Source organism: Pongo pygmaeus, chromosome 18, assembly GCF_028885625.2.
Source record: "Pongo pygmaeus isolate AG05252 chromosome 18, NHGRI_mPonPyg2-v2.0_pri, whole genome shotgun sequence".
NCBI classification, from domain to species: Eukaryota; Metazoa; Chordata; class Mammalia; order Primates; family Hominidae; genus Pongo; species Pongo pygmaeus.
This window is the reverse complement of record NC_072391.2, coordinates 17,737,502-17,758,512: the sequence shown is the minus strand read 5'-3', so window position 1 is coordinate 17,758,512 and position 21,011 is coordinate 17,737,502. Positions and strand designations below refer to the sequence as shown.

General features: G+C 50.1%; 2 protein-coding genes across 14 annotated transcripts in view; one reads left to right on the top strand and one right to left on the bottom strand.

Moving 5' to 3' along the window:
- Positions 1 to 2,388, top strand: part of ABCC1 (ATP binding cassette subfamily C member 1 (ABCC1 blood group)) — a 192,781-nt gene extending 190,393 nt beyond the window's left edge. For all 12 annotated transcript variants that reach the window (XM_063654345.1, XM_054455379.2, XM_054455381.2 and 9 more), the window contains one exon: positions 516 to 2,388. In XM_063654345.1, the coding sequence (XP_063510415.1) occupies positions 516 to 624 (109 nt within the window). In that variant the 3' untranslated portion in view covers positions 625 to 2,388. The remainder of the gene's footprint in view (positions 1 to 515) is intronic.
- Positions 2,389 to 8,853: 6,465 nt separating this feature from the next.
- The window catches only part of ABCC6 (ATP binding cassette subfamily C member 6), a 74,003-nt gene continuing 61,845 nt past the window's right edge, over positions 8,854 to 21,011 (bottom strand). For both annotated transcript variants that reach the window (XM_054455382.2, XM_063654348.1), the window contains exons 25-31: positions 20,797 to 20,923; positions 18,703 to 18,804; positions 17,031 to 17,177; positions 14,257 to 14,415; positions 14,015 to 14,181; positions 9,879 to 10,073; positions 8,854 to 9,542 (exon numbers count right to left, since the gene is read on the bottom strand). In XM_054455382.2, the coding sequence (XP_054311357.2) occupies positions 9,434 to 9,542; positions 9,879 to 10,073; positions 14,015 to 14,181; positions 14,257 to 14,415; positions 17,031 to 17,177; positions 18,703 to 18,804; positions 20,797 to 20,923 (1,006 nt within the window). In that variant the 3' untranslated portion in view covers positions 8,854 to 9,433. The remainder of the gene's footprint in view (positions 9,543 to 9,878; positions 10,074 to 14,014; positions 14,182 to 14,256; positions 14,416 to 17,030; positions 17,178 to 18,702; positions 18,805 to 20,796; positions 20,924 to 21,011) is intronic.

Here is a 21,011-nt window from a genome sequence, read left to right as displayed (position 1 = left end):
GTAGATCTGGCCCCCTGCGTGTTTTTTTGAATAAAGTTTTATTGGCACACAGCCATATCTGTTCATTTTCCTGTTGTCTCTGGCAGCTTTCACACTATAAATACAGCAGAGATGTGTAGTTGTAACAGAAACCATATGGCCTGCAGAGCCTGAAGTATTTACTATCTGCCCTTTTTCAGAAAAATGTTGCCAATTGTTATTGTAGACTATGGTAAGATCTTTTTATTTTACTCTGAATGTAATGAAACAGTGAATGTGAACAGTCAACGCTGTTAATACTGTTCCCACCATGATTGATGTGGGGTAGATATTAAGGAGGTGGCCTCATGGGAATTTGACATTGACTAGAAGTAGGGATTGAGGGTGAGCAACCAGCTGGAAGGTACTGCACCAGTCCTAGCAAAAAGTGTTAGGGGCCTGACCCAAAGCAGTGACTTGCCCAGGTCATTTGTCCCAGGGGCACGAGGTGCTCACCCCTCCCCTTCCCCTCATATCTGTATCCCCTCTCCCTACAGGGTGATCGTCTTGGACAAAGGAGAAATCCAGGAGTATGGCGCCCCGTCGGACCTCCTGCAGCAGAGAGGTCTTTTCTACAGCATGGCCAAAGACGCCGGCTTGGTGTGAGCCCCAGAGCTGGCATATCTGGTCAGAACTGCAGGGCCTACATGCCAGCGCCCAGGGAGGAGTCAGTACCCCTGGTAAACCAAGCCTCCCACACTGAAACCAAAACATAAAAACCAAACCCAGACAACCAAAACATATTCAAAGCAGCAGCCACCGCCATCCGGTCCCCTGCCTGGAACTGGCTGTGAAGACACGGGAGGGACAGAGATGCCAACCGCCCTTGCCCCTGGTGCCCTGAGACACACACAGCCTCACGCCCCCGGGAATGCAAGTGGTTTCCTGGTGCTTCCCACGGAGGAGTTTTGGCAGCCAGACTTCTGGAGGAATTGGTTGTATAGAAGATCCTAGTGACCAAATCCAGCCTACTGCCTCGGATCTCTCCAGCCGAAGTCTGTGGACTGCAAGTCTTTGAGATGCTTCTGGCTCCCATCACCTCTAACATCCTTGTCTGGGTCCACCAGGAATGCTTCATTTCCTTGGGGCTGCAGTTTTGTGGTTGAGGGGACTGGAGAAAATCATTCTCTCCCCTTGGCAGTGTCCCAGGGTCGTGGATGGTCCTCTTGCCAACATCTGGTCTTCCAGGCACTCAAAAGCTGGGAACCAGCATCTCAGCGCCAGCTCTACCAGTTCTTGTTTCGGGCCGAGGCAGCCTCTGCACTCCCACGCCTGTCCTCCTGGAAGGGACCTGGTTGGACTAACGGCTAACCTGGACCTGGAACTGTAGGGCCAGGGGATTGTCTCAGGGCCGACATTCCACCTGGGGCTCCCCTCCCCACCCACCCCCACTCCAGGCTTTCCCTTGCTTTTTTCTTTTGTTCAACATTGTAAGAACAATCAACGCTGTTATTACTGTTCCCACCATGATTGATGTGGGGTAAATATTAAGGAGATGGCCTCATGGGAATTTGACCTTGACTAGAAATAGAGATTGAGAGTGAGCAACCAGCTGGGAGGTACTACGCCAGTCCTAGCAGAAAAACGTGTTAGGGGCCTGGCCCAAAGCAATATTGGTTGCTTACAGTGTTGATTGATTTTGTTCTTTTTTCTTACCGCCTCTTTTCTTTCCCTCTCATGGTACCTGCTCATGGTTATGAAGCTTTCAAAGTAAAGAACACGAAATACCTCCCAAGTATTACCAGTGGGTACCAAAAAAATGTCCCCTTGAGTCTTTTCCTTTTTTTAGGTTTTAATTCTCTCCCTTGGCATCCGGTTAGGCCCCCAGTGGGGCAGCATTGTGGAGAACTTGACATTTAGTTACTGATGCTCTTCCAGGACACGAAAAGAACCCATCTTTGAATATCAATGATTTTTTTTTTTTTAAGTACTGTTCCGGGGAGAAAAACAGTCTCAAAACTTGAACTTCTTGGGAAGAGAAGTGTTGGGCTGAGAAGTAACATTCCCAGGAAATAGTGAGAAGCTTGCCCTGTGTTTGACCGTGTTGGTCTCTGTTCCTGGAAGAAAACGGAGAAGCAGCATCTTTTAAAGCCTGTTCTTTAAGGTATCTCGGTTAGAGCCCAAAGTGAAATCCAGAAAGCAGCCGGAGCTGACGGCTGCCCCAAGACTCATACTTGCTAAGAATTACGTCGCCGACTTCAAACCCAGAGAGCATCTTTCTTTTAGGTGAAAACACATATATTTATTTTTTGTAAGTTATACCATTCTTTCACATTAGATAAACCAAGTTTTGGGGGATCCTTTTGTAATGACTTACACTGGAAATGCGAACATTTGCAGTAAAAAAAATATATATATCTATATATTTTATTTCTTTCTAAAGAATGGTTCCCTTTCCTTTGGGGCCTCGGCGAGGGTTCCAGCCATGTCCTCTGCAGGGTCAGGATGTGGCATCTTCCTGTTTCTGTTCTTTCCTTTTGACAACAAGTCACCTCTAGTGGGAGCTGTTGCCAGAAAGGGCAAGTCCTAGAGATCACTAGTCAAGATGGGGTTTAGTGGGAAGGCGGGACAGCCGCAAGGTGGACGGAGCCAAGGCTTTGGGGTCGGACAGACCCTGGCTTGAGTCCTGCTCTTGTCATTCGCTGTTCATGTGACCCTGGGAAAGTCACTCAGCCTCTGTGCCTCACTTGCTTTGTAAAATGAGGCTGATCGTACTTACCCTGTGAGCAGTGATGTGTGCGGTACTCGTAGCCTCGGTCAGGTTCTAAGACACAGGTGAGGCAGAAATCACATGTGGCCAGAACGATCCTTGAAAATCCTGCCCTCCCCCTGCCCTTTTTTTTCCCCCTAGAGGCAGGGTCTCACTCTGTTGCCCAGGCTGGTGTGCAGTGGCACGATCATAGCTCACTGCAGCCTCAAACTCTTGGGCTCACACAATCTGCCTGCCTCGGCCTCCTGAGTAGCTGGGACTACAGGCATGTGCTCAGCTAATTTTTTAAAATTTTTATAGGGTCAGGGTCTTGCTGTGTTACCCAGGTTGCTCTTAAACTCCTGGACTCGGGATCCTCCTGCCTGAGCCTCCCAAAGTGCTGGGATTGAGGCACCTGGCCTGAAAATCACTTTATGTTAGTCCAGAGAGGCAAGGCTGCGCTGCAGTAACAAATTCGCCGTAAAGTCTTGGGAAAGGATCGCAAGGCTTTATTTCTTGCTCAGGCAGTTCTTGATGAGGGTCAGCTGCTTCTCTAGGGTAGCTGACTTCCCTGTGAAAAGTGATCCAGGCTGTCCTGGTTTTGTCACATGGCCTCCCAAGGGCTGGCCTCCAGGTCCCCACAGTGGGAGAAGGGAGAGTGGACGACTCTCACCCGCTCTTCCGTGTCTGAAACCAGAACTGACGCAGTCAATCCCACTCACAGCCCATTGGCCAAAATGAGTCACATGGCCCCAACCCAACCACTGCGGGAGCTGGGAAATGGAGCGGTGCCTGTAGAAGAGAAGGATTTTTCCCTTTCCTAACTGATGTGGTTCCGGACTTTTGGATAGCGGAGTAGTCAGACTAGTGTGTTTGGTTTCTAACTGAACTGGGTGAGTCTGGGCAGTAAGGAATGTCTGTATTTGGGGAGCACACCATTTCTGCCACACCTAAAACCATGCACCAAGTACATGTGCACATGGAACGTTCTAGCACTGCCATTGTTCCCTCAAGCCTTCCTGTCCCGTGATTGAAATTGTTGGCTTGCACTAGGGACTGTGGTGTACAAAGGTGCTCAGGGAAGAGCCGGCGAGGTGGTGACCATTAGAATGAGTAGTGTCTGGGTGCAGTGGCTCACGCCCCATTGAAACTGTTGGCTTGCATTAGGGACTGCAGAGTATGAAGGTGCCTAGTGAAAAGCCAGTAATGTCATAACCATTAGAATAGGTAGTATCGGCCGGGCATGGTGGATCATGCCTGAATGATGTCATTGGCTTGCATTAGGAACCAGAGTATGAAGGTGCCCAGTGAAAAACTGATGACGTTGTGACTATTAGAATTAGCAGTATTGGCTGGACGCAGTGTCTCATGCCTGTAATCCCAGCACTTTGAGAGGCTGAGACAGGAGGACTGCTTGAGCCCAAGAGTTCAAAACTAGCCTAGGCAACGTAGTGGAACTGTGTCTATATAAACACTTTTTTTTGTTGTTAAATTAGAAGTAGTTGAGGCTGGGCGCCGTGGCTTACACCTGTAATCCCAGGACTTTGGGAGGCTGAGGCGGGTGGATTGCCTGAGGTCAGGAGTTCAAGACCAGCCTGATCAACGTGGTGAAACCCCGTCTCTACTAAAAACGCAAAAATTAGTTGGGCATGGTGGCACATGCCTGTAGTCCCAGCTACTGGGGAGGCTGACAGGAGAATTGCTTGAACCTGGGCGGTAAAGGTTGCAGTGAGCTGAAATCAAGCCATTGCACTCTAGCCTGGGCAACAGAGCAAGCCGAGACTCCATTTCAAAGGAGTAGTAGTTGGATCTACCAGCGGGAATCTTACTAGGGATGTGAGATGTGTTTAGATCTCAAAGCCTGACCCTGAGTATTAAAATCCCAGGTCAGATCCTAAGCAGTCCCAGAGAGCTCCACCTGGTGTGCATCTGTGCCTGTGTCTTGGGGTGGGGCAGCTGCATGCTCGGGGAATCCGGAGCTGGGTTCAAGTTTAATCCACTTTATGAAGAGGAGGCAGAGTGAGGCATAACTCCTCATCCAGGTGAGTGAAAGTACTGGAGAAGGAAGCTCTGTTTTGTACCTACTACGTGCTGGCCCTGGGCTCACTGTTTGCAGAACTCTCCACATTGGAAAGGATACCCCAGGCCAGAGAGGCGTAAGGAGGGGGCTGGTGCTTTCCAGTATTGAACTGTTCATCTGTCCTCACACCCGCCATCAGATCCTACAGCAAATTTGTTTGATTTTCTGCAAAACACCCAGAATCTATCCACTCCCCATCCTCCCACTGCCACCATGCAGGTCCCAGCCACCCCACTTTCTCCCTGCATCCCTACAACAGCTAACACAGTGGTCTCGAGGCTTTTGCCCCCAGCCACCCACACATACAATCACAGTGTCCTCAACCTGGTGGCTATAGTGACCTTATGAAAACATGCATTGGCCGGGCACAGTGGCTCATGCCTGTAATCCCAGCACTTTGGGAGGCCGAGGCAGGCAGATCACCTGAGGTCAGGAGTTTGAGACCAGCCTGGCCAACATGGTGAAATCCTGTCTCTACTAAAAATACAAAAATTAGCCAGGTGTGGTGGCGAGTGCCTGTAATTCCAGCTACTTGGGAGGCTGAGGCATAAGAATTGCTTGAACTGGGAGGTGGAGGTTGCAGTGAGCCAAGATCGCGCCACTGCACTCCAGCCTAGGTGACAGAGTGAGTAACTGATGGTGAGGACACAGGCTCTGAAGCCAGACTGCTTGGGCAGAGATGCCACTCATTCTGTTTGTTTTCTCATCTGTCAAAAGGGCCTGATGGTAGTACCTTCCTCATCAAAGCATTCCAGTAAGGGGCCCAGTGAGGTGGCTTCCTCCTCTGGTCCAGTGAATGAGTGTGTGGCGGGCATTTAAAGCAGTGTCAGGTACACGTAGTTACGTGTTTGCAGTGGCGAGGTGGATAGTGATGAGTTTTAAAGAGTCTGCTGGGTGCAGGCACTGACCAGAGAGGAAGTCTGCAGCCTTGCTGGATGGAATTCGTGTTCCACCCACCAGCCAGGCCCTGCTGGCAGCAGCCCATGGATGGGGTATTAATGACCTGGGCATCCCCTCTGGCACGTCTCCAGACTGCCGTGGTGTGGGCCCAATAGCAGTCTCGTTAGCAGGCTGGCAGGTGCTGGTTCCCACGTGCTGGCCGCCTGTGGTCCACCCTCTGCTCCCTGGCACACAGCCTAGGAAAGAGAGTCTGGTGGCCCTGGGTCATCCCCAGCTGAGTTTGCCAAATGCCCACATGGCAGCCCCTGCCTAGGGTCACTCTGCAAGGCAGTCAGGTGGCTCAGCTCCAGGCAGAGAAAAGACAGGCTGCATCTGCCGCCCTTTCTTTCTCTAAAGGACAAACGTGCCCCATGCAATGACTTTGGTATTAGACCCAGAAACATCCCCACTCTGTCCTTACTGACTAGGTCACCTTGGCAAGTCATGTCAACCCCTTGAGCCTCAGTTTCCTCACCTGTGAAATGGAGCTTGGAATAGGTAATTGTGGGTCCACAGCTTTGCAGGCATAACTAGGGGCAGGTCAAGAATGCAGACTCCCTGCCCCACTTTGAAGGAGGTAGATCTAGATTTAGTTTACTCCAGGCCAAAAGGGGCGTTACAAAACCTTCTGTGAGGACGGGCCATCAGAAATTCCCATGACCTGATGGGCGGAGCAGGCCCTGTGTCCTTAAGAAAAGGTGGAATCCTTGCCCTGCAACCCCTGACACCAGCAAAGCCACTGCTCAAGTATCTGTGGATGATGGATGGCAGCAGGGCAGGTTAGACCAGGGATTCTCAACTAAGTGGGTCTTTTTGTTTTGTGTTTTTTTCAGACAGTCTCGCTCTGTCACCCAGGCTGGAGTGCAGTGGTGTGATCTCGACTCATTGCAACCTTCTCTGCCCGGGTTCAGGCGATTCTTCTGCTTCAGCCTTCAGAGTAGCTGGGATTACAGGTGCCCGCCACCACATCCGGCTAATTTTTATATGTCTGGTAGAGCCAGGGTTTCACCATGTTGGCCAGGCTGGTCTTGAACTCCTGACCTCAAGTGATTCGCCTGCCTTGGCCTCCCAAAGCGCTGGGATTATAGGCATGAGCCACCGTGCCCGACCCAACCAGATGGCTTTGACCCCTTGGGGGATGAATTGGCAGTGTCACAAGTCTGATGGTGGTAGAGGGAGGATGTTATTGGCATCTAGTGAAGAAGAGGCCAGGGGTGCTGCTGAATGTCCTACAATGTGCAGGACGTGTCCCCACAGCACAGAACTATCTGGCCCCACGTGTCAATAAGGTTCAGAAAGCCTGGGGAATTGCCTTCTCTGCTTCCACGAACACATATCCATGTATTATGTTATCCTTGCAGCAATGCCACGAGGTCAGTGAGACTCCCTGGCTAGCATAATGTTAGGATCAAGGGAGTTGTCTAATGTCTCACGCTGCCCTTCCCAGTGATCTATGTGTGGCCTTAGGCTTGGCTACTTTGGACTTAGTTCCTCTTTTCCGGTGCCTGAAGCTGGTTTGGTGAGTCCAGTATTAATATACTGACCGCTGTCAGAAAGAGGAGTGAGGAGGCTGGGCATGATGGCTCACGCCTGTAATCCCAGCACGTTGGGAGGCCGAGGTGGGCGGATGACCTGAGATCAGGAGTTCAAGACCAACCTGGCCAACATGGTGAAACCCCATCTCTAGTAAAAATAGAAAAATACTTAGCCACGTGTGGTGGTGGGTGCCTGTAATCCCAGGTACCCGGCCGGCTCTAGCAGGAGAATCGCTTGAACCTGGGGGGCAGAAGTTGCAGTAAGCCGAGATCGTGCCACTGCACTTTAGCCTAGGTGACAGAGTAAGACTCTGTCTCAAAATACAAAAAAAAAGAAATGTGTGAGGAATGCAACAAGCTGTGCATTGACCACCCTTGGTTACAGCAAGTTCTCCACGCTCAGCCGGGTCCAGCCTTTGGCTGTTAACAGCATCTGGAGCGGAACTGAACAGAAACACTCCAGGTGTTCTGATGGGTGCTGGGGCGCCCCCAGGAAGCTGGAATTTGTTTTAGCAACCACATATAGGAAATGAATCTGCCAGGCGCAGTGTCTCACGCCTGTAATCCCAGCACTTTGGGAAGCTAAGGCCAGCGGATCACCTGAGGTCAGGAGTTTGAGACCAGCCTGGCCATCATGGTGAAACCTCGTCTCTACTAAAAATACAAAAATTAGCTGGGCGTGGTGGTGGGTGCCTGTAATCCCAGCTGCTCCAGAGGCTGAGGTGGGAGAACCGCTTGAGCCCGGGAGGTGGAGGTTGCAGTGAGTCGAGATTGCGCCCCTGCACTCCAGCTTGGGTGACAGAGTGAGACTCTGTCTTGGACAAAAAAAAAAAAAAAAAGAAATGTACCAAGTCCTTGGGCAAATTCTTCCACTGAGGGCTGCGAAGTCTTGGCTCCTCTGTTGTTCTGGAAACCAAACATGCATATTTGACTCTCATCCGTGGAGAGGACCCGTGCTTGGCATGGGGGGCACCTGGTTTTTGTGTCCTTGGAGCTCATCTCTGGTCGGGGAGGAGGAGCAGCAGGAGATGCAAGGGCTGTAGTTCTCAGTCCTGGCCGCACATTGGAATCCTATGGGGGAAGCTTTAAAATTATATACCAAACTCGGCCAGGCGCGGTAGCTCACGCCTGTTATCCCAACATTTTGGGAGGCTGAGGAGGGTGGATCACATGAGGCCAGGAGTTCAAGACCAGCCTGGCCAATATGCTGAAACCTCGTATCTACTAAAAGTTACACAAGTTAGCCAGGCGTGGTGGAGCACGCCTGTAATCCCAGCTGCATGGGAGGCTGAGGCAGGAGAATCGCTTGAACCCAGGATGTGGAGGTTGCAGTGAGCTGAGATTGTGCCACTGCACTCCAGCCTGAGCAACAGAGTAAGACTCTGTCACAAAAAAAAAAAAAAAAAAATACACACACACACACACACAACTGGAGAACAGAGTGTGGTCACTGGGGGCAGGAGCGAGGGTGATGGGTGTGGTCAGAAAATGGTGGTGGCTATTCCGTATCCTCACCATGGTGTGGATTCACGAGCCTACATGTGTGATAAAACTGCATGGGACAAAATAAACACACAGAGGAGTACAGGTAAAACGGGAAATCGAGCAAGATTGTTGTGTGGATGTCAGTACCCTGGCTGTGATGCTCTGTAGTAGAGTTTTACAAGATGTTACCATTGGGAGAAATGGGGTAGCGAGTACACGGATCTCTCCATATTATTGTTTCTTTAACTGCATGTGAGTCTGGGATTATCCCAAAATAGAAGTGTTAATTTGTAAAAAAAAAAAAAAAAAAAAAAAAAAGTACACACAGCATGGCAGTTCCCAGCCCCAGGGATTCTGATTTAAGGGTCTAGTGGGGAGCCCAGGCATGCGCTTGAGTCCCCCAGGTGAGTCCAGGGTACAGCGGGGCTGACAGTCACTGTCGACATTGGCTGCGGGTTGGACAGGGAGAGATGGGCCCTGCCCGGGCAGACCTGTGTATTGCTAGGTCCTTCCGGCTCTGATGCTCTGTGATAATCGGCCACTTTCTCTGCCGTTTTCCTCCCAGAGAGCAAACACGGGTCTAGACTCAACATCGTGTGGAGCTATCGATGATCGCGGGTCACTTCCATCTCCAGCACTGCAGGCTCAGCGGGCTGGTCCGACGGGGGTACGGTTGAGGGTCCTGGCTCAGACCAGGCCTGACTCCTGGGCCAGCCTGTAAAACAGGCCCTTCTGTGCCAGCAGCTGGGCCGGGCTGCCGCTCTCTGCCACCTGCCCCTTGTCCATGACCAGAACTCTGTGGGGGAGAGGGAGACAGAGAGGTTCTTTGGACACTAGCCCAGGCTCTCGGTGGCTGTGAGAGCCCAGTGTGTCTGCACTGAGGTTTTCTCCATAGAAGTCCTGCTTTCCGTGCGGCTCCCTGGCCCTCACAGCTGGGTTGGAAGCGTGTGCTGGGCACATGTCCCTGGGCAGCCTTCCCACTTGGCATGTGTTCCCGGGCATCCCTCCCGCTCTGGCCCCATTCAGGACCCTTCCAGCTCTAACCGGGAGCCCAGTGGCCCAGGACTGCCTCCGCCCCCTTCCCCCACCGCTGCAGGGCTGCTGTGAGGTCCAGCCGGGGCGGGGGCCTTACCGGGCACAGTCCGTCACAGAGCGCAGGCGGTGGGCGATAAGCAGCACAGTGCACTGTGCAAACCAGCTCCCGAGCGTGGCTTGCATCTGCAGCTCCGTGCCAGGGTCCACGGCCGCCGTAGCCTCGTCCAGGATGAGGATCTGGGTCTTCCGGAGAAGGGCACGTGCCAGACACAGGAGCTGTTTCTGGCCCACGCTGGGAATGATTGGGACAATTAGGTGGGGTGTGCATTTGTCGGCACATCGTGATATGTGGGTGTGCCCAGAAACAGGTCCCTGAAGCAGTGCAGGAGTGAGGTGCCTGTGTTCAGGCATCCCCACACATGGAGTCTGCGGTCTGGGGTCTGTGGTCTGCAAAACTGATAGGAAGCCCGTTCCTGCCATCTTTGAGCAGGCTGACTGTAGGCAGGTCATTCAAACCCTTTGTGCCTCAGTTTCCCTACCTGTGAAATGGCTATTTCCTTTTTTCTGTTTATAGCTCTTTTTTTGTTTGTTTTTCATTTTTTTTTTTTTTTTTCGAGACGGAGTCTTGCTCTGCCACCCAGGCTAGTGTGCAATGGCGCAATCTCAGCTCGCTGCAACCTCCACCTCCCGGTTCAAGCAATTTTCCTGCCTCAGCCTCCCAAGTAGCTGGAATTAGTCATGCGCCAGCATGCCTGGCTTTTGTATTTTTAAAGTAGAGATGGGGTTTCACCATGTTGGTCTGACTTGTTTCAAACTCCCAGGTGATCCACCTACCTCAGCCTTCCAAAGTGCTGGGATTATAGGCGTGAGCCACTGCGCCCCGGTAGTTCTATTTCTAGTTTTTTGAGAAATCGTCATACTATTTTCCATAGTGACTATACTAATTTATATTTCCTCCAACAGCGAAAGCACAGCTTTCACTTCAGTCGTGCCCTTGCAAACAAACCTACAATGACTCACTGCTGCTTGAAGAATCAAATCTACAGTCTTCCTAAGACATTCAAGGCTGGTGTCAATGCGGGCCTTAAATGCAGATGTGTACAACACCTGGGTGGGATTCCAGGCGTGATCCACCGTGCCTGGCCTGTTTATGGCTATTTCCAGTTCTATTTCTAGTTTCCACCTTGTGCCAAACACATTCTAAGTGCTTGTATATATATTCACTCAATCCTCATAATGTCCACAAAGGTAGATATTATTGTTCTCTTCTTTTGAGAGAGGACACAGATACAGAGAAGCTCAGTGGCTTGACCAAGGTGTCAAGGCTAGTGGTGGGTCCATAATTTGAACCCAAGTCCTCTGACCCCAGAGTCTGTGCTCCTAATGGATCTGTCCTCACTGAATTGTGAAGACATGGCACATAAAAGTGTGTGGGTGGTGGGGCACGGCAGCTCACGCCTGTAATCCCAGCACTTTGGGAGGCCGAGGTGGGTGGATCACGAGATCAGGAGATCGAGACCATCCTGGCTAACACGGTGAAACCCTTTATCTACTAAAAATACAAAAAATTAGCCGGGCGTGCTGGCGGGCGCCTGTAGTCCCAAGTACTCAGGAGGCTGAGGCAGAAGAATGGTGTGAACCCGGGAGGCAGAGCTTGCAGTGAGCTGAGATTGTGCCTCTGCACTCCAGCCTGGGCGACAGAGCGAGACTCCGTATCAAAACAAACAAACAAACAAACAAACAAACAACAGTGTGTGGGCTTGTCACAGAGGAAGCCCTTGGCACGAAGTAGCACCCTCTAATTACAGGTGGAGGAGTTGAGATTCCAGGTAGTGAACCCAGTGAGCCCGTGACCCAGGTGGGAACTCGCCCCTGGGGCCCCAGCATGGCTGTCTTACACAGTAAGCCCTTCCATGAAACAGTATCCTTTTAGACGATCAGAACCTATTATGGTCATGCAGGCGTTAGAGTGCCTGGGTCTTGTCCCAGCCTCACTACTTTTAAGCTGTGTGACCCCAGGCAAGCCCCAGGCCTCCAATTCCCACTCTGTGAAATGATGTTATCAGGAGTGTGACTCAGGACTAAAATGAATATTTACTCTTTGCTCTATGCCTGCCACTGTTTCAACAACTTTGTGCATATAATTTAATCCTTGCAAGGTAGGTAGGTGCTATTATTCCCACTTTACAGATGAGGAAACTGAGGCACAGAAGATAAGTTGCCTAAGATCCTACAGCTAGTAAGTGGCAGGGCAGGGCCGGGCAGGGCAGGGCAGGGCCGGGCGTGGCGGGGGTGTGGTGGGTGGGGGCTTGGATTTGAGCCCAGACAGTGTGTCTCCTGTGTATACTCTTACCCACCAAGCAACGCTGCCTCTCTAGTGCTGGAAATTATTGCCTACCACAAGCCCTTCGGACACCCTCAGGGTCAGAGGGGTTTATAAATCCAGAACACCTTAGGTTTTTTTTTTTTTTTTTTTTTTTTGTTTGAGATGGAGTCCCACTCTATCACCCAGGCTGGAGTGCAGTGGCACAATCTCGGCTCACTGAAACCTGTGCCTCCCAGGTTCAGGTGATTCTCCTGTCTCAGTGTCTTAGCCTCCCACGTAACTGGGATTACAGGCGCCTGCCGCCACGCCCAGCTAATTTTTGTATTTTTAGTAGAGACGGGGCTTCACCATATTGGTCAGGCTGGTCTTGAACTCCTTACCTCAGGTGATCCACCCGCCTCGGCCTCCCATAGTGCTAGGATTACAGGCATGAGCCACTGCACCCAGCCACTTTGGTTTTTTTTAAAGAGATATACCTACACACCTATGTTCATAGTGGCATTATTCAAAATGGCCAAGAGGTGGAAACAGCCTGGATATCTACCCGCAGGTAAATGGATAAGCAAAATGTGGTCTATCCATGTAGTGGAAAATTATTCAGCCTTAAAAAGGTAGAGAATCTGACACATGCTACAATGTGGATGACCCTTGAGGACATCATGCTATGTGAAATAAGCCAGTCACAAAAGGACAGATACTATGATTCTGCTTCCATGCAGTCTCTAGAGTAGTCCCACTCATAGAGACAGAAAAAAGGAGAATGCTGGTAGCCGGGCGCTGGGGGAGGGGGACAAGGAGAGTTAGGGTTTCATGGGTACAGAGTTTTAGTTTTGTTGTGTAACAGTGTGAATGTACCTAACACTACAGAAACTATACACTGAAAAATGGGTGAGATGGGCCCTGCGTGGCGGCTCACACCTGTAATCCTAGCACTTTGGGAGGCCTACGCAAGTTCGACTGTAGCCTGGGCAACATGGTGAAACCCTGTCTCTACAAAAAATAAAAAGATTAGCTGGCCGTGGTGGCTCGCACCTGTAATCCCAGCTACTCAGGAGGCTGAGGTGGGAGGAACGCTTGAGCCTGGGAGGTGGAGGTTGCAGTGAGCCAAGACCTCGCCACTGCACTCCAGCCTGGATGACAGAGCCAGACCTTGTCCCCCCCAAAAAAAAAAAAAAAAAGGTTGAGATAGTAAATTTTATGTGTATCTTTCCAACACAACTTTTTGTTGTCATTGAGATGTAGCCCAGGCTGGAGTGCAGTGGTGCAATATCAGCTCACTGCAACCTTCACCTCCCTGGCTCAAGCTTTCCTCCCACCTCAGCCTCCCAAGTAGCTAAGACTATAGGCGCGTGCCACCATACCCGGCTAATACTGTTTTCCATAGAGATAGGGTCTTGCTATGTTGCCCAGGGTAGTTTCGAACTCCTGGACTCAAGCAGTCCTCCTCCCTCAGCGTCCCGAAGTGCTGGGATTACAGGCATGAGCCACTGCACCCAGCCCACACTTGACATTTACCAAAAAAAAAAAAAAAAAAAAAAAAAAAAAAAAAATCCTATGTTACTTATAGTCCCAGTGAGTGGTGAGGTTACCACCCAATATCAAACAATATTTTCATAGCAAAATAAATACTGAGCAAGAGCACTAAAGGCTATCAGTAGCCCCGCGTCAGTTGAGGTTGGGTTTTGCCGCCAAGTAAATATAGAAGACTAATTGCTAATTTAGGGGGGAAAACCTTGGTATTCAGAGACTGTGTCAGAACTTGGAATTGCAGATAAGAGACATCTGGTTATTAATACAACAGAGTGATAATCCTATCGGGGGAGGCATTTCCTGAGGGCTGTTGGAGCGGGCATGGCCATCCCCTTTTCTCCCACCTGCAGGTCCCAGCCACGGTGGGACGACCGTACCTCAGGTCCTCGCCTCGGTCTGCACACTTGTACTGCAGCTGGCCGGGCAGGCTGGCCACCAAGGCTTTGAGCTGCACCGTCTCCAGGGCTGCCCAGATAGCCTCGTCTGAGTGCTCCTGCAGCAGGTCGAGGTTCATCCGCAGAGAGCCAGGGAACAGGATGGGGTCCTGGCGGGGAGGGGCAGGTCAGAGCCGGGTCCCACCATGCCTCCCATCTTTGCCCACCCCGTCCACCAGCCTCACCTGGGGAATGATGCTGATCCTGGAGCGCAGTGTGTGCAGCCCCACGTGGGAAATGGGGACCCCGTCGATCCAGATCCCACCCTCAGCTGCCTCCTGGAGCCGCAGCAGCCCACTGGCCAGGGAGGACTTCCCGGCCCCGGTCCTGCCAACGATGCCCACCTGCCCGGGGTTGGAAGGAAAGGCCTGCTCTGACCAGAGGGTTCATGGGCCTTTACTGGGGAGATGTTTCCGCTGTACCCGAGTTCTGTCTATCCATCCCTCATTGTGTAAAGGTCCACCTTCCATCTCTCCTTCTGTCTACCTTTCTATATATCCACTCATCAATCCATGCAGTCTTCCATCTGCATTGTTCTCTATCTTTCCCTTATCCTGTTATTTCTCTCCCATCTTTCTCCCCACCCTTCCTTTAGTTCCTCCATCTTTCCTCATCCTTCTATTTATACCTCTCCATCATCTCTTGTCCTTTCTTCTACCCCATCCCGTCCATCTGTCTGTCCATCCATCCATCCATCCATCCCTTATCCTTTTTTCCACCCCATCCCGCCATCCATCCATGCATCCATCATCCATCCTCAATCCCATCCCTCTATCTCTCATTCTTCTACCCCATTCCATTCATCCATCCATTCATCTGTCTATCCATCTCTCATTTCTTCTTCCCTATTCATCCATCAATTCACTAATCCTTTCATTCATTTTTTTCTCCCATCCATCCATCCAGTCCATCCTTCCCTCATCCATCCTTCCATTCATCCTCCATCCTATCCATGTGTCCATTCTGTTATCCATCCTCCATCCTTATCTCTCTTGCTACTATTGCATCCTCAGTGTCTGACACATGGTGTAGGTTCAACATTATTTGTTTAATTAATGATGGAAACATGTGGGTCACCCCACTGTATACCAAGTACATGTTTAGGCACCAGAAGTGTAGAAATTAAAGAGTCTTTGCTCCAGTGTGCCCACCATCTGCTCTAGGAAACAGTGCAATTGAGTAAATGTAATAGAGTGTGATGAACAATGCTTTATTTATTTATTTATTTTTGAGATAAAGTCTTGCTCTATTGCCCAGGCTGGAGTGCAGTGGTGCAATCTCAGCTCACTGCAACCTCCACCCCCCAGGTTCAAGCAATTCTCCTGCCTCAGCCTCTCAAATAGCTGGTACTACAGGTGCCTGCCACCACACTCGGCTAATTTTTGTATTTTTAGTAGACACGGCATTTCACCGTGTTGGCCAGGCTGGTCTCAAACTCCTGGCCTCAAGTGATCCGCCGACCTTGGCCTCCCAAAGTGCTGGGATTACAGGTATAAGCCACGGCACCCAGCCAACAATGTTGTTTATTATCAAGCTCTGGACCTCTGGCAATTAAGGGAAGGAAGGCAGTGCTGCTCATGCTGCCTGGGATTTGACAGATGTAATAAGAGAAGACCTCTTGGAGGAAGGGATACTTGCATGGAAGCTTGAAGGATCAATAGGAGTTCAAGGAAGGGGAACACTCCAGGTAAACCACACCAAGTGGGTTTCCAAAACTAGAAGCTCATGGAGCTCACAGCACCATGTGCCCCCCTGGCCGAGAGGCAGGTGCTCCACAATGTTGGCTAAGCCCTGGCAGAGCAATGAATGAGAGGGGTAGGTGGGCAGGGCCTGGGCTGGGCAGAGCCTTGAATGCCAAGCTCAGGAATTCAGACTTTACCCCAAGAGAAGCTGGAACTAGTAGAAGGTTTTGAGCAGGGGAATGACATGCAGTGTCATTCATGCTGATAAAGGTCACAGGATGGCTGGGCATGGTGGTTCATGCCTGTAGTCCCAGCACTTTGGGAGGCCGAGGGGGGTGATTGAGGCCAGGAGTTTGATACCAGCCTGGCCAACATGGTGAAACCCCGTCTCTACTAAAAATACAAAAATTAGCCAGGTGTAGTGGTATAAGCCTGTAATCCCAGCTACTCAGGAGGCTGAGGCAGGAGAATCACTTGAATCTGGGAGGCAGAGGTTGCAGTGATCTAAGGTCACACCACTGCACTCCAGCCTGGGCAAGAGAGTGAGACTCTTGTCTCAAAAAAAAAAAAAAAAAAAATCACAGGAGAGCAGATTGGAGCTGGTGAGACAGGATCCACTGTTTATTAGGGGACAAGGAGGAACAGGGAGGAAGACTCTGTAGGTTCAGAGGGAGGGAGGGAAGGAATTCAGTGAAGGGGCCCAATGAGGCATCTGTGAAATGGGATGGTACTAGCACCTCCCTTATGGGGTTGTTGTGAGGGTGAAAATGCAAATAATAAAAGCATTAGTAAACATTTCTGGAGCACTTTCTATGAGCTAAGCATGTTCTATATATTAACTCAAACTTCACAGCAACTCAGAGATCAATATTACCAGTCCCAATTTACAGATGGGAAAACTGAGACTGAGCTATGAAGTACTTTTCCCAATGTCTCCCACCCGAAAGCAAATATCTCATTTGTGCAAACTGGAAAATGTACTTGCAGCATTTAACACACTGCCCAGCGCATATTAGGTGCTGGGTTAACGTTAAAGGAAGAAGGAAGTCAGGGAGTTGCTTCCTCATCTGGGGACAACAAGGTGGATGAGGAAGTCACCAGATGGAAGGAGGCTTGGGGAAGGTGAGGGGTTCATTTTAGGGGGTAATGGGTCTGAAAGCTAGGGGACCTGAGGTGGGGACATTGTGGAGGTAGCTGGTGCCCAGGGTTTAGGGCCTTGCCCCTGGAGTCCTTTGGCCTAAACTCCATGAAGAGGACGTTGCGAGAGAACCACTCACCTTCTCTCCTGCGTGGATCTTGAAGGACACACCCTGCACAGCCAGCGGGAGCTCAGGTCGGTATCTTAGCCCAAAGTCCCGGAACTCGATCTGCCCACCATGAGGCCAGGGGGGCTGAGCTGCACATCTGGGCAGCCTCCAGGGAGCCTGGAGCAGGAGGGGAAACTGAGTCAGAGGAGCCTTCATCTAAGACTTCGCACAAGATGGCCCACCTCTCTCAGCTTCAGTTTTCTCTTCTGCAAAATGGACATATTTATTGCTATTTTACAGGGTTGTTATGGGAAATCAAAAAGAGAGGGCATGGACTATGTCAATGCTAAAAACAGATGGTAGTGGCTACTTTTAGTCTATTTTATTGTTATTATTAGCCACTGTTTATTATAATCTCTTTTTCTATAATGGGAGCAGATATTTCTCTTTGTCTTTGTGAAAGGACATGACTGTGCAGTGGGAAGACCAATGCTGCCTTTTGCTATTCCTGTGACCTTGAACAGATCATTCTACCCGCTTACGTCTTGGTTTTCCAATCTGGGAAGTAGGGCTAATAAGAGCAGTGGACATGTATTGAGTGTTTGCAATGGACCAGACACTCTACTAAATCATTTATTTTCAGGATCTCATTTGATCCTCCCAGTAAACTCAATGCTGTTGTTATTGTTACATTACTGCTATGCTGCTGTTCTTGTCCTTTCTTCCACACTATCCCATCCATCCATTCATCCATCCATCTCTTATCCTTTTTCCACCCCATCCCACCCATCCATCCATCCATCCATCTCCAATCCCATCCCTCCATCTCTCATTCTTCCATCCCATTCCATCCATTCATCTGTCCATCCATCTGTCACCATTTCTTCTACCCTATTCATCAATTAATTCTTCCTTGTTCTGTTACTGTAATGTTACTGTTATGTTGCTATCACATTATATCATGTCGCTGTTTTGTTACCGTTGCATTGCTATGATGCTGTTCTGTCCTTTTGCTACTGTTATGTTGCTGGAATGTTGCCATCATGTTACTATAATGTTGCTGTTTTGTTACTGTTACATTGTTATGTTGGTACTCTGTTACTATGTTAAAGTCACGTTGCTGGGATGTTGCTGTCATGATGTTGCTGTTTTGTTTCTATCATGTTACTAAAATGTTGCTATTATGTTACTGTTACATTGCTGTGTTGTGGTTGTATTGCTGGAATGTTACCATTATGTTACTATAATGTCTCTATTATGTTACTATTCCACTGCTATGTTGCTATTCTGGTACTGCAATGTTGTGGTTAATGTTGCTGTTACGCTACTGTTACATTGCAGTTGTGTTACTATCATGTCCTGGAATATTGCCATTGTGTTGCTGTTGCCATTATGTTACTATCATGTTGCAGCTATGTTGCTGTTGCAATGCTGTTCCTCATGGTCCCCTGCCACTCCCATAGGTGACCTGCTTTCCTCAAGGTCAGAAGCAAAGGAACCAAGATTTGGCCTGGCTCCAAACCTTATGCTCCTAACCATTGCTGCCACCCTGTCTGGGACTCTGACCTATAGTGGTGGGGGTTGAGTCAGGGGAGAAGAGGGTATAAACTCCAAAGCCTGTAGCAGATGTCAACAGGGACCCATTGCCACCCCCCCGCAATAAGTCCTTGCTGGGACCCCCTCCCCACCTCCTGCCCATCACCTCCTTGGGTGTCCAGGCATAGTCCTGCATCCGCTCCACTGACACGATGCTGTTCTCTAGGTCTGTCCAGTTGCGAACAACCCACTGCAGTGTCTGGGTCACCTGGTGCAAGAAAGCCTCTCTGGCTGCGTTTGGCAAGGCCACTTGAGGGCTTGCAACAGCCCCCCTGGTTTCCCAACCTTTTCTGGGAGGCCAGACCCAGGGGAGTAAAGAGGGGAGGCGGGAATGGGGCATTCTGAGGACCTGGGCCCAGGGGATTGGGATTTGGATACAACCAACAGGTCCTTCTCTTCCTTCAGTAGAACCAGAGCATGCAGAGCAAAAAGAAGCCCTCAGACATCAGCTTGTACAAACTGGCTTGATGCAGGTGAGTAGACAGGATCAGAGAGGGTGTGTGGCTCTCCCAAGGACACCCAGCAGGACCCAGGCCCACTGATTCCATTCTGACAGCTTCCTCACAGTGACCGGCTGGCCACCAATTTCCCATGACACTTGGAACCACTCCAAGCTCCTCCCTATGAGCCATTACCAGCTCTAGCCCTGCCATCCCATCCCCAACCTTGTCTCCCAGCACCCCTGCCTTCACCCACCCTCTCTAGCCACACCTGCCTTCTTGCTGTTCCTCTAACACACCAGGGATGAACCTGCAACTCCCAGGCCTTTTCTTCCTGCTATTACCTCACTTCCTCCTAAGTCATCTCCTCAGAGAGGCCTTTCTGGATGCAATAGGAAAGTGCCCCCACTGCCACCCAACATGCTCCTGCCTCTTACTTCATCCTTAAGCTTAGCAGCCTTGACTGTAAAATGAGGATAATAACAGTGCCTCTCTGATGGGGTTTTGGGCAGTATTAAGTGAGTTAATATTTATAAAGTTCTTGTGCTCAGTGGCTCATGCCTATAATCCCAGCTTTTTGGAAGTCTAAGTGGGAAGATTGTTTGAACCCAGGAGTTGGAGGCTGCAGTGAGCTGTGATCACACCACTGCACTCCAGTCTGGGCGGAAGAGTGAGACCTTGTCTCAAAACAAAACAGCTGGGCATGGTGGCTCACACCTGTAATCTCAGCATTTTGGGAGGCTGGAGCAGGCAGACTACTTGAACCTAGAGTTTGAGACCAGGTTGGGCAACATGGCGAAACTGTTTCTACCAAAAAAAAAAAAAAAAAAAAAAAATTAGCCAGGCATGGTGGTGCACGCCTGTAGTCCCAGCTAATTGGGAAGGTGAGGTGGGAGAATCTCTTGAGCCTGGAGATGGAGGCTGAAGTGAGCCAAGATCATGCCACTGCACTCAAGCCTAGGCGACAAAATGAGATCCTGTCTCAAACAGCAACAACAACAAACCAAAACGAACAAAAATGTATAAAGCTCTTAGAATAATGCCTCCTCCATAACAAGTGCTTATGAGTGTATATATATATTTTTTCGTAGATGTCATGAACTGACATTACATACTGTTAATAGTTAACAAAAAGTGGCCAGGCATGGTGGCTCATGCCTATATTCCCAGCATTTTGGGAGGCTAAGGTGGGTGGATCACTTGAGCTCAGGAGTTGAAGACCAGCCTGGCCAACATGGCAAAACCCCATCTCTACTAAAAATACTAAAAATTAGCCAGGCATAGAGGCTCATGCCTGTAATTCCAGCAACTTGGGAGGCTGAGGCATAAGAATCGCTTGAACCCAGGAGGCAGAGTTCGCAGTGAGCCGAGATTGCACCACTGCACTCCAGCATGAGTAAAAGAGAGAGACTGTCTTCAAAACAAAACAAAACAAAACGAAAGTTAACAATGCACTAGAAATGTCCTCCATAGGATATGCTTTGTCTCAACTAGTCTTTATAACATCAGAAGTGATGGGATTTCTGGCCTATTTTTCCAAGGAGCACACTGAGACTCTACAAGGAAAGACTCTTGCCCAAGGTTGCAAGTTCACCTCAGCTGAGTCTGGCTCTTGTAGAGCTGCATGTCCCTCCTTGGTGCAGGGACTCCAGACACCTTGGTGGTTTGAACACAGGGTCTTCAAAGGTCCCACTAGCAGGGGTCCGACGGTCTCTGCCTCTGTCTGTCCCTCAAGCCAAATTTGGGGGTGTGGGGAGTACCTGGAGGGCAGCAGAGACAGAGAAGCCCACGAGGCCAGCGCTGAGGTGGGCTTTGCTCAGCACAGCACACGTGGCAGCTGCAAACACTAGGCCATTCCCGAGGAGCTCCACATTGGCTGCAAGCCACCTGCCAAGGGAGGCGACAGCAGGGTGAGTGGGTACTCTCATCTGCAGGGAGATGCTTCTCTGGGCACAAGGACTGGTCATCACACCAG